At 38.7% G+C, this 18,664-nt stretch overlaps 1 protein-coding gene across 1 annotated transcript in view; it reads left to right on the top strand.

Annotated features, from left to right (window-relative positions):
* Nucleotides 1-18,664, top strand: part of NHSL1 (NHS like 1) — a 149,787-nt gene that overhangs the window by 58,926 nt on the left and 72,197 nt on the right. Inside the window, 1 exon segment of the mRNA XM_030809757.1 lies at nucleotides 16,828-16,980. Within this exon segment, the coding sequence (XP_030665617.1) occupies nucleotides 16,828-16,980 (153 nt within the window).

Genomic DNA, 18,664 nt, shown 5'->3' with positions numbered 1-18,664 from the left:
TTAGTTTAGGTCTGGGTAATTGATGGCAGAACATGAACAGATTGAGGGTAAGTGTATTTTATTAGGAAAGCAGGAGGAAAAAACACATTAGTTGTGGAGAAGGAAGGTAACACTGGGGAAAACCCCATCTAGACAGGGCAGGCTGAGGGGAATTAGTGATTCCTCCTTTGATCACTGTGGGAATCTTCTGAAACCTTTCTCTCGCCATTTGCATAGACCTGAGAAGAATTTGCAGGCGAGGGCTGAAAGCGGTCGTCTGCCCCAAGACTTCTTAATGATCCCCTTTGCCACTGTGATGTTTTTAGGACATTCTACACATTTTGTTTCTCTCTGAATGAAGCATTCACGTTGCCATTGAACACATCTAGTTTGGGGTGCATTCTAAGTCGAATTATACAAGAAGCTATTTGTGGCATTCAGCAGCTGCAGAAAGAAGAGGCTGGGTTTTTTTTTTTTTGGTGTCAGAGGGTGTTAAAAACAATTCAAGTAAAGCTAGAAAGTTCAGAATATAGAGTTATCCTGTTGATGAGCAGTTAGAATTGTATTAACAAAGAAGAAGAGAGAGGTTACTGAGCAAAGAAGTGAATTTTATCCTATTTTAACATGGGACATTGTGCCGGAATGAGTTCTCCGTAGATGCTCTGGGATTTATTTTGATAATGAATGTAATATATTGTCTGGAGTCTGTGACCGATTCCTCTTTCCCGTGGGGTGCAGTTGGTGAGTATCTCTCTTCAGAAAGCAGTTGTAATAAGATAATTAAATTTGTCTGATTAAAAATGATTGTGCATAAACATTAAGCATGGGAAAGTGCAGGTATTTTAAAACTGCCCTCAGTAGTCTAAATGTATACTTAATTAAATATGGTTTGCTAATGAGAATTGATTGTGGCAGCTTTATTTAAACTTGTTTTATCACATAATGATTTATATGCATTGCAGCACACAAAGAGATAGGTGTTTCAGATGAGGTGATAAAAGTGGATCCATCTGACCCTTCTGAGAGCTGCTATGCAATTTTAGAGAAGTTTGGAAAAACTACTTGGCATCGGAAGACCCTGTTTATTTTCTCCCTCAGATATCTTATTTTTCAAGACAGGATCTCGCTCTGTTGCCCAGGCTGGAGTGTGGTGGCAAAATCTCAGCTCACTGCAACCTTGGCCTCCCAAGCAGCTGGGATTACAGGCAGGCGTGTGCCACTGTGCTTTGCTAATTTTTGTATTTTTTGTAGAGACGGGTTTTTGCCATGTTGCCCAGGCTGGTCTTGAACTACTGGGCTCAAGTGATCTGCCCACCTTGGCTTTCTAAAGTGCTATTATTACAGGCATGAGCCACTTTGCCTGGCCTATTACTTTTCTTTTACTAGTTCAGGAAGACATCGATTGTCTTCATTGTCAGTCAAATTCTTATAGTGGCTGGGCGTGGTGGCTCATGCCTGTAATCCCAGCAGTTTGGGAGGCTGTGGTGGGCAGATCACTTGAGCCCAGGAGTTGGAGACCAGCATGGGCAACAGTGGGAAACCCCATAGACCTACTTTCTTCAAACACACTCACACACACATACACACTCACACACACACACACACACACACACACACACACACTCTCTCAGTGGTTTTTTATCTACCTCACCTTTTTTCTTTAGTAAAGAACAAACATTGGACCAAATTATGAAATCTCCATACCTGCCTTTACAATGCCAAGTTTCAGTTTTGGCTGCAAGTTAAAAATATTATTAGGTACACAAGGAAGCTTGCTGATGTTAGTCCTTCCAAATATGATTTTATTTGCTAAGATATGAAGAATTCCATTGTTATTTTTCTGCTTTCTATTCCAAGCCTTCATGATGCTGATGAAGAGGAACTAAGCATATCATTTTTACAAAGTCAGTGCCATTACCTAGAATTAGCACTATCGTTTCGCTTCCTGGTTGATTTTTTTCTCAGATTCTGTGTGGGCCAAATTATGTGGGATCTGCAATCAATGCACCTTCCTTCCCTTCCATCTGTGCCCAGTTGTATTGCCCTCTAGTAACAGGGAATACCCACAAGCCTGGAGGTACTTCTGTGGCATCAAATCAGAAATCTACATTGTGACATCCTTGCTTTAGAAATACCAGGGTACATTGGTCCAATGTTTAGTACTAGACATACTAAACAATATGTCTCCATACAATGATTGATGTTTTTGTTCTTGTCCCTTGCCTTTATTTGATGTTTACTTATTAAAAATGGTCTTTTCAATATGAATTGAAAAGAAAAATCAGTGAACGATTATGAAAAATTGAGGTTATAGGAAGGTTTTTATTTACTTAAAAAGTCTTTGGCTAAATGACATTAATGGAAGTTCTGTACTTTTTAGGTGAATTCAAATATCATCTTAGGTCAGGCTGAGCTTCTTTGCTCTTATGCCTCACTTCTGCCATAATTCTAAAACCCTTGTAGCACTCATGCTTCATAAGAACCTGTGATTTTGCTGTTTGGAGAATTTTGCTGCCGTGTATTCTGTAGTTTAGGACAACGAAAAAAATGTTTTGAAAAGATCCAACACTAATCAAATGAAATATTATCCTCATTTAGATTAACCTTTACCATTACTAGAAAACCAAGTACAGCTGGAGACTTAACTATAAGTCTTGCTGTTGGTTCATCAGCAAACCAAAATGGTCTAATTTGTCTCATTACCATTTTGCATGTGAACCAGCTGTCCTCTTAACAAAAGCAGTTGAGCACACCAGCCAAGTAATTGTAGCATTCATCTTACCCATATGTGAAACAATGTTAGAAATCACAGGAAACAGAGAAAAGAAAAACTGAACAGCCAGTTAATCTTCAGAACACAGGTTCACAGCGATTGTTTCATGGCCCACTAAATGATTAACTCTATCCTTTTTCTGTAAATCTTTATATTTATTGATTATTAATTGGAAAGAAGTTAGGCAGTAATAAATCTGATTTGCCTTCAGTCATTTTAGGTTGTATTTTGTATTCTTGGACAGAGTGATTTCAGAACTTCATCAGTCCAAATGAAAACAGTTTTTGGATTCCTTTGTGTAAGGCTTTACCTTTTGGTTATAAATCGATGTTGATTTTTTTCTTAGCCCTGTTATTCAGTTAAACACAGCTGCCCCCTTATTGATTTAGAAATGTTTTGTATAACTCAGGGGTACTTCCTTAATGTGGGCTTGGTTGCAGACACTAGGTGGTTTATGAATATTCACAAATCTTTTTGAAGGTGATGATGTCAATGTTGTCCGAATTGAGGCTCAAAAGGGCACAGGGATCATAGAATATGTGTTTCTCTGGTGGAGGAAGACAAGGATATTCTTTTGAGATGTGACCATGAATGAGAGCATGTTGTCTTCTGTAAATGACAGCTGGGGGAATCATTTTCATGCACCAGTGTGTCTTTGAGTGTCGTGGTGTCCCCTGTAGATGGCGACTTTCTACTTTATTTTGTCAGTTTCTCCTGGTAGTCTTTATTAGGAAGTCTTCCTTTGCTCTCATTTTTTTCTACGTAAAAAATTCCTTTCGAGTATAGGTTCTTTGTAGGTTTTACCACACCATCAGTCAAGCAGGTTCTTAATATTATCCAATTTTAAAAATACAAGGGAGCTCAGAGTATAAAGCACTTAGCTAATCACAATCCTTTTAAATTAGATCTCTAGGATCATCATATTATACTTTGGGTTTTCATTCCACAATGAGATTTTCTTCCCTGAAGATTTTAGAAGAAAGGTTGCATCAGTTTATTTATAAAATTTCAATTCATTGTTTGAATTACTGTTATTGTAAATGTATGATTATGTTAAGTATAAATAGCACAGGAAATAAATTTTAATTTCTAAGTGATTGAGAAGTATTCTCTAAGATGTTCTAGACCCTTTATAGGCATTCAGAAAATGTGTTTTGAATGACTGAATTGGGAAAGGCCAAGTGAGTTAACTTTACAGTTGAGTTCATCAATATGTAGCTCTACTTACATACATTATTTCTCTCCTGAAATGAGCCTTTATATACCTAGTATAGCCTTTGAGAATGAATTAGATGAATTTGTACTACTTGGGTAGATGGATTAGGGCTGTATAACATGTCACAAAGAATAATTGGTTCAAGTATAAGAGATTACAGTTAATGAAATTATTCTCTTTCTGCAAGAAAGACATAGCTCACTTTGGGGGAAGTTATCCTTGAAATAAAGTGACATATTTTTGAAATAAAGAGTGACAGTCTGTCAAGGAATGCTTCTTAAGAAAGGTTAACATTTGAATTATAACTTATAAAATGAATAGAGGTATGCCAAGTGGATAAGTGGAGGATCAAGCATCCCAGGCAGATTAATAGCATGTGCAAACGCATAGAGGTGGAAAGAGTGTGGACAGTGGGATCCCTCACCTCACTGGCCCTTACTGAAGGCAGCAAGTAGCACATTGAATTGAAAACTGGACCACAAGATGGGTTATCAATACAGATGTTGGGTGGCCCTGTGATTACTGCAGGTCACTTATTTGTAAAATTGTCTTAAATGTTCCTTATGACTTTCTTCAGCTCTAACTTTCTAGGGGCCTATGAAATCTCCCTTTTTTGATTTGCCTGTGCTGTTTCCATACTCACCAATAATTCCAACATCAGTGCCCATCCCTTTCACAAAGCTCTTCCATGTTAGCCCGACCTTATTTCTAGCATCTCAGGACAGTCTCTGGATGATCCCAGCCATGCACTAGAGCAACTTTGCAGCCTTCCATTCCTGCAGGCATGGTTGAACTTTGAATGCTGTGTCAGCAGGGCTCCCTTTGTGTTTTGGACTTTTGATTTGGGTTTCTTTTTTTCATGGCATGTTTTCTGTCTGCCTCGCCTTTCATTTGTTCAACATTTGTCACATGAATATTGTGGCTTGACTAAACCAGTCACAGTGATAGCAGATGTTTTGAAATTTACCGAGCCGATGGCAGCAATGATATTGGATTAAATTATTAACTAGGATCCACAGCAGAAGCCTTTAGCTTCAGCATATGCAGAGTAAAGGGTGTTTCCTAGCATCAAAATTAACTGGCAAAGTGGATGCCAGATCAAGTTTCTTATAAAGAATTGATACATTATCATCTCCTAAGGTTCCCCTTTCTGTCCCCAACCACTCCCCCAACCCCATAATTGATGAAGAGAGAGATTTCCATTTGTCTTTTTTTCAGTATGTCATATGTTTCATCATTAAAGATTAATTCAGAAACCGAAGAAAGAAAAGGTCATTGTACCAATGAGATTCTAGAATATTGGTGATTTTTAACATGCTTTTATGAAATAACATTCGTGGGACAGTTAAAATAAGTCTTCATGAGTATCTGTTATCAGATTCCTGTTTTCATTCTGTGGACAGTATCTCTGCATTACCTTTTAAATGTGTATGTGTTTCTGTTTACCTCATTATGCAACTGTAAAAATTGAGAGCATAAGGGTAAGATCACACCCAGTGTCTATTCAGTTTTTTCCACTTATCTGTAAAAGACTTTATAGCTAGTTTATCCAAAACTAGCATCCCATCCAGGATGATGTTGTGATGTTCTTTAAATCTCTTCTAATCTGGCACATTCCCCTTATTATGAGTAGTAGTGTTAATTATTTGAGAAGTTATTGGAGAGGCCAGATCAGCATAATGTCCCACTTTAAGTTAAGACTGATTGCTTTTGCTTTTTCTTCCAGCTCTTTTATTTCCTGTAACCTGGGATAATTTAACTTGCCAAAAAAAACTTTGATTTACCATAGGTGATGTTTATACTTGGTACTTCGTCACATCAGTGGACATAAAATATCAGTTGCCCACCATTAGTGTTTGCTGGATTAGGGAGATGCCTGGCTGGTTCTTCCACTGTGTGGCTGCTCTAATATTCCTCTTACATGGCAGCTCTTCAGTAGGGAGTTAAAACTGACAAAGAAAGATAGAAGGTTCAAATACCTAAGACTTAGACTACTAAGAAATGAATAGTAGTAATCTGTAAGAAAAATGCTGGATGCAAAAAAATTAGAGATTGATTCTTAAGGCACAAGTGACCAATTTGTCTTTTGGTTTGTTTCTAGTCAAAATAAATGCCCAGCAGCAGGAACTTTGTAAGTACACTCAGTTTGTCTTGATTAATCTTAAGTAGTTTTTTTAATCTGCCATATCAAATAAAGTTATTTTTTACAGTATAAATTATAATTGTATTAACTTTTACTGTAGATTTTTGAAAATTCCTTTAATAATGTCAACTTTTGAAGAATAAATCTTTATTACTAACCAATGATTTTTCTTCCAGCTATTCCTATCCAACTCTTACTATTCTATGACCTTAGATAATTTTTTTAAATTGTACTTTAAGATTTCCAGATTAACCAAATACAAGATGCCCACTTACATTTAAATGTCAGAGAAACAATGAATTATATTTTAGCGTAAGTATATCCCATTCAATATTTGGGACATTGTATATTTAAAAATTATTTTTTATCTATCTGGAATTCAACTTTATTTGGACATCATATGTTTTATCTGGCAGCCCTATTTTTTTTTTTTTTTTTTGAGACGGAGTCTTGCTCTGTCACCCAGGCTGGAGTGCGGTGGCGCGATCTCAGCTCACTGCAAGCTCTGCCTCCCGGGTTCACGCCATTCTCCTGCCTCAGCCTCTCCGAGTAGCTGGGACTACAGGCGCCCGCCACCACGCCCAGCTAATTTTTTGTGTTTTTAGTAGAGACGGGGTTTCATCGTGGTCTCGATCTCCTGACCTCGTAATCTGCCCGCCTCGGCCTCCCAAAGTGCTGGGACTACAAGTGTGAGCCACCACGCCCGGCCTGGCAGCCCTATTTTTAAAAGTTGCTGTTTTATTTACACATTTATCGACTGTATTAATTTACCTGCCTATGTTACTAGTTTGCTTTGCAGCTTCAATAATTTAATAATAATTACTTGAATAATAATTCAAAACCGTTATTTTTCTAGACAAGAATTACAGACTGTACATAATTGCTCTCAATGTGAAACTATTCATAAAAACATGAAATATAATTCTTACCTTCAAGAGTTAACATTGTAGGAAGAGTTTGTTCCTTAATAAACAGGATAGGCCTAAATTATCTTTATCTATTGGTAAAACATTATGAATGTTTATTAAGTAGATGATGTAAATTTTTAGAAATGTCTAAAATCCCTTACTACTCTGTACATTTTATTTTATTGGCCCAGAAGGCATGGGTTGTGCTTTCTGCTGTGATGTTTTCCAATGTTCCAATGAGTCTGAAAAGCGTAAGAATGAATGGGTGTGTCTATAGATTTAAAAATTGTATTTGAAGTATTTTAACCATGCATAAAGATGAGTACATCTAAATTACCTTAGTCATATACAATCTTCTATGCTAGATGTTAAACTTGATTTTTAAAAATACCCTAAAATGAATTAACAATCAGTAAAAGCACCATTTGTAGATAAGGTTGCCCTGAAAAATTTTCTATTTGAAGAGCTAAATTCCTTTGAGAAGCATTTCAAATGATCATTTAATACACAGCCCTGAGCAGAACTCTGTTATGTCTGATTTTTATTTCCCTTTTCTCCTCTTCAGCTTGGAAGAAAATAATGATCTTTATTGATTGTATATTTCATATTCTTTTTTTTTTTTTTTTTGAGATGGAATCTAGCTCTGTCGCCCAGGCTGGTGCAGTGGCGCGATCTCAGCTCACTGCAACCTCTGCCTCCCAGGTTCAAGTGATTCTCCTGCCTCAGCCTCCCGAGTAGCTGGGAATACAGGCACGTGCAACCTCACCTGGCTAATTTTTTGTATTTTTAGTAGAGACAGGGTGTCACCATTTTTGCCAGGATGGTCTCGATCTCCTGACCTCGTGATCTGCCTGTCTTGGCCTCCCAAAGTGCTGGGATTACAGGCATGAGCTACCATGCCCAGCCCCTATTTCATTTTCAGTTGCTCAAAGGTTCAAATTTTATCTAATTCAAAATGCATGCATATGATATAAACATGGCCCATTTCTGCATAAACTCCTGTGTACAATATTTTAAAATGACCCTTTTTAGTCGATATGGTTTAACAGTATTTGTGAAAAAGTTCTTGGATTCCAAATAGAGACTTTCAGTGCCTTAACTGCATTTGATACACTGAGGAGGGCCTGTGGGTTTGTGTAAATCAGGATGGGGGCGGGAATGGGCAAGGCTATGTCTATGAGTTCTAGAAGCTGTAGACAGCTCTGCTCTTAAGAAGCTTTTAGGTTTAGACATATAATCTTTGGCCTTCATAAAAATAATGAGGGTGTACTTTAAGATCGTACTAAAGATAAAAGCATGGGTGGTAACAGAGTCATTTATTTAAGTGGCCAAGGTTTAATTTTTTGAACTTTATACTTTAGGTTTATTTGGTTCCTGAAACATTTTACAGATGGTGAAACATAGTCTGATAAAACCAAGTTGTTCTAGAGAAAGAAAGTTATTCTGAGCTGAGAATGAATTCTGACCTCTTCACCTTTTGTGTGGATTGTGGCACCATTTTCTCTCCCCGCCTCTGGTCAAGCCTATTCAAACCTACTTGTCATTTGACACCAGAGTTCTAGTTAAAATGCAACACTGGCCCTACAGGTTCCCCTCTGATCCTCCATCAGGGACCCCCTTGCCCACCACCTGCCACTCACCCACGGTGGCAAGCAAGACCCTGCAGGCCTGCCCTGCCTCTCTCCATCTTCCCCACCACCTTTCCCCACAGGGCAGTCCCATGACCTTTCACCAAAGTTTCAGCATATCTCCCCACATCCCAGGTCTGGGCTTTACCCAAGAGTCTCTTCTCTGTACTCTAATAGCAGGTGGTCCTTTAAATGAGGTGAGTGTGTGTTATCATTTTACCTAGGAACTTCACCATCATCTCTCTCTCGCTAGACTTAATCTTTATGTCATCATTTTTATCTGTGTGGGTGTGTCTTTTCCTCTAGACTGTGAACTTCCAAAGGTCAGTGATCATGTTTGATTAATTTTTAACCTGGACACCTAACACAAGGCAGCGAATATGTTCTCTCTTTCTCTCTCTCTCTCTCTCTCTCTTTCAAGAGACAAGGTCTCATTCTCTCACCCAGGCTGGAGTGCAGTGGTGTGATCGTAGCTCACTGCAACCTCAAACTTCTGGGCTTAAGCAATCTTCCTGCCTCAGCTCCCTGAGTAGCTAGGACTACAGGCATGAACCACCACACCGGGCTAATTTTTTTTTGTATTTTTGGGGGGATAGGGTCTCTCTGTGTTGCCTAGGTTGGTATTGAACACCTGGCTTCACTCAGTCCTCCTGCCTCAGCCTCCCAAAGCTCTGGGATTATAGGTGTGAGCCATCATGTCCAGTCTCAGTTTTTTCTTTTTTAACTGGGGATTAAATTTACCTCTCTGGTTCATGGGGAAAAAAAAAAAAGATGATAGTCCTAATAGATGTAAAAATAGTTCCTGAGAAAGTTTGGGGGGAAAAGCAGATTGTCTCAAATTAGATATGTTGAACTTGAGATAATGTGAAATCTGAGTAGAGATTAGCAAATGGAACTGAGGGCAGACAAATGAAAGATAATAGAAATGAAGGTTGAGCAGGATGTTTAAAGGCGGTAGCTTAAGCCATGGGCCAGCCGTCTTTTTCTCTTAAAGGTCCAGATAGTAAATATTTTCAGTTTTGAGGGCCATACAGCCTTAGTCGTAGCCGCTCAACCCTGCTGTTACAACCCAAGAGCAGCCTTAGACAATATTTCAACAATTATTTGAACAAATGGGTGTGGTAGTGTTCCATTACAACTTTATTATTGGACATTGGCATTTGAATTTCATGTACTTTTCACGTTATGAAATATTATTCTTCTTTTACTTTAAAAAAATCATTTAATGGCTGGATTTGGCCAAAGGGTCATAATTTGCTGACTTCTGCTCTATGCTAACAAAACCATTCAAGTGTGAAGGGGAAATAAGTAAATAGCATAGGACAAAGGCTTAGGGACTAGATCTTTGAAGCTTGGTTAGACTTCGTTGGAATTCGGAGAAGGAGCCATCATATGTAGGAGAGGAACTAGCGTGTTGCAGTGTCAATGAAGAGGATCAAGAGCTGGGTGGTTGGAAGTATATGATGAAGAAGATCATTAGGAAGGTGAGGAGAAAGAAAAACACCATTAGTAGGAGTCAGAAATTCACTGATGACCACTGAGAATTTTTTAAAAATTGAAATAAAATCTTAGACAATAGAAAAGATAGTATGTGGATATAAATTGGAAGCAGGGGGTATAGAGCAATTACTCGAGGTGTTGGCAGTTTAAGTCAGAGATAAGTAGGAAGACAGCCATGGGGTCTGCCACACTGATTCCCTTGCATGAAAGCCTGGCCCTTTATTAAGCAGAAGGCTGCTAAGCTATCTCTTGAGATTTTATTCATTGATTTAACATACACTTAACATATGTTTACATACCAGGTACGGTTCTAAGGAGTTTATCAATAATAACTCTTAGTTCTCATCATGACCTGGTGATATAAACACTGTTGTTATCCCGTTTTACAGATGAGCAAACCAAGGCATGGAGGGGTCACTCCTCTAGTCAGTGGCTGGTAACCTGGGTAGGATGGTTCCAGAGGGGGACTGCTTTTCGCTATTATGCATTAGTGTCAAGTTTTTCATGTCTAGTTCGTTAGAACATTTCTTTTTCTTTTTTTGCCCTGTGCAATGGGCCTTGCTTGTAATCCAAACACTTTGGGAGGCTGAGGTGGGAGGATTGCTTGAGGCCAGGAGTTTGAGAACAGCCAGGCAACATAGCACCCTATCTTTACCAAAACTTTTTTTTTTCCGCCACTGTCATACATGGCTGAAGTTGGCATCGGAAGTACCGTGGATTTATATCTTTTCTGTTGCACGTATAAATTGAACAATTAAAAAATACACTTCCAGAAGAATACGGCTCTTCCGTCAACCACAGCGTTGAGGCATGCAAATTATATGATGAAAACATTTCCCTGTGCTCATGCTCATATCAAGGATGTAAAGTAAGTGCTGGCAATTGATTGGGGGAAACTTTCTAATTAATAAGCACTTTCAAAATACAACTTAATATAGAACGCAGGAAATGTGATAGTTTATTTGGTTTATTTCCTGAAGATCTGGATTTTATGGTGTTACGTGGCAGTGTGGAATAATGCACAGAGGATGAGATGTCCTAGGATGCTGGGATGGAAGCCTGCATTCTCCCCCAGGTTTACCACTTACTCGTGTGTAACCAAGTACAGTTGGCTCTCCATATCTGTGGGTTCCACTTCTGTGGATTCAAGCAACCATGGAGCAAAAATATTTGGGGAAAAGACCACAATAAAAGTAATGCAGCAATGAAAAAAATACATATTTTAAAACCAACACAGTATAACAACTACTTACATAGCACTTACATTGTATTAGGTACTATAAGTAATGTAGAGATTATTTAAAGTATACGGGAAAAATGTGCATAGGTTGCATGCAAATACTACAGTATTTTATATCAGAGACAGGAGCATCCAAGGATTTTGGTATCCAAGGGGCATCCTGGAATGAATACAGAGGAACAACTGCGGCCACTTTCTATCACACTTAATACTGAGTGAGAAAGGAAATTACTCCACGCAAGATTCTTCCTACAGTTCATTTTCTGAGAGGAAAGAGCACTTCTCTGGTCCTGGGGGATGGAAATGTGTCTCACAGCCTGAGGAATCTCTCTCTCTTTAAAATGAGAGCCAATGAAATTCATTATCCAGAGTTTTGTTTTTCTGCCATTGCCTCCTTCAAGGTTTTGCTCAAATCTCACCTTTTCATGAGGACCACCCTGACTCCTACGATCCTGCAGCCTGGCCACCCTCAAACCCCCTTTTATGTTGCTCAATTTTTTTATTTTGTCTATTGCACTCAACTCCTCCTAATGTACCATAAAATTGTAATTTAGTGTCAAATAATTTAAGCTCCATGAGGGCAGGGATCTTACCTATTTTGTCCAATGACGTATCCCAACTAAATGAAAGAGTAGCAGTTAGCATCGGTGCCCAGTATTTATCTTTCTGATGAATGAATCTATATTCAGATGCCATTGTTGAGCACACGGAAAGCTACGTGCTATGGAGGATTGAGCATAATCAGGGTTTCTCAAAAGAACAATTTCTGTTTTCACTGGACATTTGCATGGTGACACTTAACCTCAAACACTTGTGGATTTTGCATATGAGTGTTTTTGCCCACAACTCTCCTTGTGTCTAATGCAAAGTGCAGAGCGAGGTCACTCTTGCAGATAAATTTGTTTTCCAAAGGGGAACTTTGCCTGCTAATTTAAGGCAGCCACATAATCTGACTTACAGGCTCAGTCGTTTCTCATTTGCCATCTGGCAATTTAATTACTTTAAAATAAAGCTATATATAGAATGAAATAACACAAGTTGGAAATCTGTGATAATATGTATGATAAGATGGTAACGTTTCTATTTGTTTTTTGTTTTGTCGTTGTTGAAAAAGTAAAGGGCATAGAAAGACTTGAGAAGGAATCATTTCAAAGCTTTCCCTAGACAGAGCCCGTTATATAAATTTTATTCTTTGACTAAGAGCCTTTGTTATAAACTAAATGTTTTGAATTAGTGGATTATTACATTTTTCCATTGAGTTGTAAGTCTGGCCCAAAGCTATGAAATAAGAGTTGTCTAAATTGTTTCAAAAGTGTTTGGCCGTGAAGTGGAACTGGGCTGAGATTTGAGGAAGGTTCTTTTCCTTTTTCCCTTGTCATAGTATTTCCGGATCTATATTCTCCTTTTTTTTCCTATCTCTTTACCCCTGGAATTTGTTTTTTCAGTGCCTTCTTATACTCTGTTTCTGATTTCTCCGTCTCTGCTTGTGCTTCCCTAGTTCTCTGTGGTTAATTGCCAATGGGCAAAAGAACCAGTGCTCTGGATGGTAGATTCAAGTTAAAGAGTAACTCAGATAATGTTTGTTTGAGAGGACTGTGAGGGAAGGGCGATTGTGGAATTCTGAAAACCAGGAGCTTAAGTGACAATTACATTTAAAATAAAGATTAAAATGATTAGGGTACTTTATCTAATTTATCATTTGTAGTGGGGAAGTTGTATTTTTTTGGTGGATTTTTTTTTTTCTTGATTGTTGTGGCAGCTAGATGCAAATAAGATCACGCTTTGGAACACACAATGCTGATTCTCAATCACTGGCAAAGAAGGGGGAGAAGACAGAGCATCCTAATTTGCACAAAAATGCAACCAAGTCATCATTTGCAGCTCCTTGGAGATTCCATTCTAAAGTTTTACTGCTTGTACAAGTTCCTTTGGTATGGGAGGCAGAGCCTGGGGCATGGTTGGGAAGCAATAGTTTGGCTTTTTTCCCCGCTAAATCAGTTCAAATCCCATATACCCTGAATTAACTGGAATTGCTCTCAGACTTGGCAGCTCCTGTAAAAGATCTGGGTGTTCACAGTGGCCTAATGAAATGGGGAACACATTTGTTTCATCTTGACTTCCGTAGAGGAAAATCTGCACTATTTTTGTGGGCTCAGAGAGGAGGAACTTCTGATCTGTTGGAGAGAAAACTGAATGAATGGGCACTGAGGCAGGAAGCCTGATGTGGCTGTCATGCAAATAAGAACCGTGATTGGCTTTCTCTTTCTTTCTGCGCACGATGTCACTGGCTGCTCTCAGCCTTAAAGATTAGGTTTCAGTATGAGTTTTTCAGGTTCAAGGACTATTGATGGTTTGTAACTGCCTGACAATAAGCTCAACCTCAAAGTTACATCAGCCTGGGCAGATGTCTAAGGATATGAGACCGGGGGAAGAAAAGTTAGAATCTGTAGCAGAAGGACGAAGCTTGCCACCTGCCTACTGGGCTGAGCTTTTAATGTGATTTACATTTCTAAGCTCTATGTAGGTGCCCTGGAAATGGTGGTCTTCATTAATGCAAAGATTAAGTCTTTAATTAAACTTTTTAAGAAGAAAAGTAAGTAGTTCCTTTTCCCTCTACTACCTATTGTGTGCATGTTTCCATATGTGTATATTTCCGTGTGTGTGTGTGTGTGTGTGTGTCCATGTGTGTGTTTTAGGTCCTTCGTTCTTTTGTGTGAAGAAATTAGAGTTTGAAACAGCATAATAGGCATGAATTAAACTCTACTCTATACCAGGTTGTTTAAATACCTCAGACTTTTGTAACTGTAGGACGGTATTGTGTGATCTTAGCATGTCTTATTTATTTATGATTAGGGTTTTAAGTGAATTCACTTCTTTTGTGCTTTTCAAAAGAAGTCCTTTGAAGAGGGGGGAAAATTCTTGTACTTAATTTATGTTTCCCTTGATATCCAGTGTATGATTTTTTGATTCTTTGGCTAAATATGCAGCTGAGGTAAGGGAGCCTCTGTGTAATGTATCACATATTTCTGGTGGAGATAATCCCCTAAAACTCCCTGGCACTCTTTGTTGTGTATTTAAGAGCTCGAGCACAAACTGTCTAGACTGATCAGTGATTGTTGTAAGGCACAGAGCTTTTGTGGTGTGGCTTTATTGTGTACTTACAATTGACTTACATTTCTTTAATGTAGGTGCTTCTTCATTCTCTTGAAAATAATTATTTTTATAACTACTTGGCTTTGTTTTTACATAGTCGGTGGTTTATTTTATTTTAGTTTAGTTTAGTGTTTGGACCAGTGACTTACACTGGATAAACGTGCATGGGTAGGGGCATTGGTAAGGGGAGCTTTGGAGAAAGCTACAAAGAGCAGCACGGTGGGCTGATTTTCTGCAGCTCCTTGCCGAAGGCTGCCTTTGGATGAACAGATTAAAAGTGGCCCTGGCGAGAGTGAGGAACACCAGGGGAAGAGACTTTTTCATAGGAGCCAGTTGGTAGCTGTGCAGTGGGGCCGATGGTGCAATTGATGGTGCAGACACGAATGCCATTAACTTGGATTTGATTTGAAATTGTTGAATAGGAAAAGTTTCCATTTTCAATAGTTTCTAACTCTGAAGTATGGTAACTCAGTCTTTAAAATAAATGGACGTCAGCACAAAACACTGTGATGAACTCTGGCTACACTCTGGGGGGACATACGGTGAGTTTGGCCCAATGCTAGATTCTTCTGAAACACAAATGAGGGTTAAGTCAGGTCTTTGTGGATTTTGTGTATTAAGATTGATAGTTGTATGCATCATGCAAAACATTTGCTCAACAAGAGTTTACGTGAAATACTAGGTGCCGAATTCACATACTGCTTTTGTCAAATACTAAGCAGAAAGCACAATGGACATTTCCGTTTTTAACTTGATATCTAGTTCTCAGTGTTTATTTTCTCATTTAGCAACTTATGGAGAAGGTGGGGTCCTTTTGAAAATGAGTTATCCTGTTCAGATTCATAAGATTGTAAAATTTAGTAGCTGCAGAAAAGATGGTATGTGAGATGAGCGCTAGCGTGTGGCCCAGGTTTACAAGAGACAGTGACAGTTCGAAGTTTGGGGCCTCATTAGAATAATTTTTACTGTTCCTGCCACAACCATGTTTTGAGTTATTTCTTGAGCTAAGTACTTTATGTATATTGGTTCATTTGATCTTTAGAGTAGCCCTAATAACTGTGCTATAGAGTATGTTTAGTGAATTTTAGATATGCTCAAATGGATTTAATAGTTTATGTGTGTGTTCTCACGTTACTTTGAGAATGCATTTTATGGTCTAGTTTCCAGGTACATGTTATGTTGGGGACATGGATATGCCCAATGTGAACTCTGTAGCATAGATCAGAGTCAGGAAGACTTGCTCCTCACTCACAATTCAAATATCTGCTGGCTTTACAGGGGTCAGACTTGCTACCTCAAGCAAATGCCTCAGCACAAGGACTTTCTCCAATACCTTTCCAGTCTCTCTTATGCCTGGGTTACATGGCAGATATATAGAAAGTATTAAAACATTGTTGATCAATTTGTTTTGGTGCTGTCGGCCTCATTTTGGGCTCCACTGATGCCCCAACTTAGCTTATGTTGTCAGGAAAAATGAATTAGAGAGGTCTCAAGCCTCCGAGGATTTAAAGAAAAATTATTGTAGAGATTTATCTTAGTCTCAGGACTTTACCTGTTATTTTATCCTCTAGTGTCTTGGTCTCTTCTATGCTGGGAAAATTTAGTTGAATTGGATTGTTTTGGGAAGAGTCAATTGCATTGTAATTTAAAAAATTTTTAATATAAAAGGGTTTCATGAAAGCAAGAAATGCAGAGAGAATTTTGTAACACAAATGGATCTCCACATGTATTAGCTATGTCATTTACATGTAAATTGAATGTTTACGCTTAATTTTTTAAAAATGTAATTGAGTTTATAACAGTGATGCTCTTTAAATAATGCTGTAGAGGGAGAATATTTGCTATAAACCTCCTGGTAGGAAATTCATTTCTATCAGGACAGTCTAACATTTACTGTTGCAATGGCATTATACAGTTGAGTAACTGCTATTTGTTGTGTGTGTGGAAGGGGGGTTAAGTAGGAATTGGAGGTCTCTATCAGTTCTGTCAAATGTTTTCAAACATTGGAGTAAAGGGAGGACCTAAAATGCTGGGAAGAAGTTAACTGAGCAAATGATTCTATGAAAACATTGTTTGGAGGGTGGACACTTTCAGCTTTTCCTTTATAAATAAAACACTGTGGGCAAGACCCCTGGAATCTAAGATCAAATCTAATTTAGGATTTGCCCCATTGCTCCCTTGCTGGCCCTTACCCTTGGATGTGTTAGGCATGGAAACACATCATGATGTAATGAACTTGTAGCCAATGAAGTTGACACCTGAATGTATTGTATCTTTTTTTCTGTAGCAGTTTCCAACCTAGATGAGGAAAGCCGATGGACAGTCCACTACACTGCCCCATGGCACCAGCAGGAGAATGTGTTCCTTCCCACCACAAGACCCCCCTGTGTTGAGGACCTGCACCGCCAAGCCAAGCTCAACCTCAAATCAGTACTGAGGGGTAAGATGGCATCCTCTGTGAGGATTTTTCTTGGGTTACTGACTGCTGAGAGCGTAAATTTGATATCTATCTATAAAACCAGATCTACTTTTATTGAATGTATAGTATGCTACGTCTTTATACAATATCATAAATACAACCTAATACATGCTGATATGGTTTGGCTGTGTCCCCACCCAAATCTCATCTTGAATGAGCTCCCATAATTCTCCTGTGTTGTAGGTGGGACCCAATGGGAGATAATTGAATCATGGGGGCAGTTTCCCCCATACTGTTCTCGTGGTAGTGAATAAGTCTCATGAAATCTGATGGTTTTATAAGGGGACACCCCTTTTGCATGGCTGTCAATTCTCTCTTGTCTGCCACCATGTAAGACGTGCCTTTCACCTTCCACCATGATTGTGCGGCCTCCCCAGCCATGTGGAACTGTGAGTCCATTAAACCTCTTTTTCTTTATAAATTTCCCAGTCTTGGGTATATCTTTTTCAGCAGTGTGAAAATGGGATAATACACATGCCTAAGATGTTCTGGTCTCTGCAGAAACTTGCCTATTTGCAGATATGCAAATCTATTTCCAGGAGCCCACACCTTCTTAGAAACACTTTAGCATGTTTAACCGCCAGTGTTAATTTGGTCCAAATAAACCACTGCTGACATGGGCAGTTTTGCCACTGTCTTTTTAAAACCATTGTAAGTATTCAAAACCAATTTGTTTTTTTGAACACACTTATTTGTTCTGTTTAGTTCAAGCTGGCTGGCTGGAAAAAGGACCTATATATAGACTTTGAAGACATGCTGAATGGTTTGATTTATCGGAACTGGGCTATCATCCATCTGGGCTCCTCTGAGCCTAGGTTCTGCCAGCAGATGAGCAAGGTATACTTGGTCAAGTAGAAAATTTAGGAAGAGTGTATTCCTATATCTAGTTTAAAATTCTCATTTTTACTTCAGTTTATTGTAGTAAGTTTGTTTTTCTTATTGAGATGGAGTCTCACTCTGTCACCCAGGCTGGAGTGCAGTGGCGTAATCTCGGCTCACTGCAACCTCCACCTCCCAGGTTCGAGCCATTCTCCTGCCTCAGCCTTCTGAGTAGCTGGGATTACAGGAGTGCATCACCACACCTGGCTAATTTTTGTATTTTTAGTAGAGATGGGGTTTCACACATTGCCCAGGCTGGTCTCAAACTCCTGACCTCATGTGATCCACCCACCTCAGCCTCCCAACATGCTAGGATTACAGACATGAGCCACTGCACCTGGACCAATTTATTGTTGATGTTAAAAAGTAAATGTGTGGCAAGGAGGGCAGCCTAAAGGTGATAAAGAAGGAAAGTAGTTCTTCAAAGAGGAAGGAGTAACTTGTAAAATTCAGACTTTTTCTTAGTACAACAAACCAAACTTCTTATTCTACCAGATGCAGCTTCTACCAGACTTCTCCTACCATGCAGTATTTGGGACATTAGTATACCAAAGAAGTATTTGTTATTTATCTGAAATTTAATTTAACTGGGGCTCCTATATTTTATCTAGTTGTGGAAGACTTGACTTTGGGAGAAATTCTGTCATTGATTCAAGGAAAATTTAGAAAAATAATTTTATCTTGTATGTCAGTCACTTATGAAGTGATTCATTCTTTAATGTACCACCACTATGATGACTGATAACATTTATTAAACACTTAACTC

The sequence above is a fragment of the Nomascus leucogenys genome, chromosome 3 (assembly GCF_006542625.1).
Source record: "Nomascus leucogenys isolate Asia chromosome 3, Asia_NLE_v1, whole genome shotgun sequence".
NCBI lineage: Eukaryota > Metazoa > Chordata > Mammalia > Primates > Hylobatidae > Nomascus > Nomascus leucogenys.
This window is presented reverse-complemented; position numbering and strand designations above follow the sequence as displayed.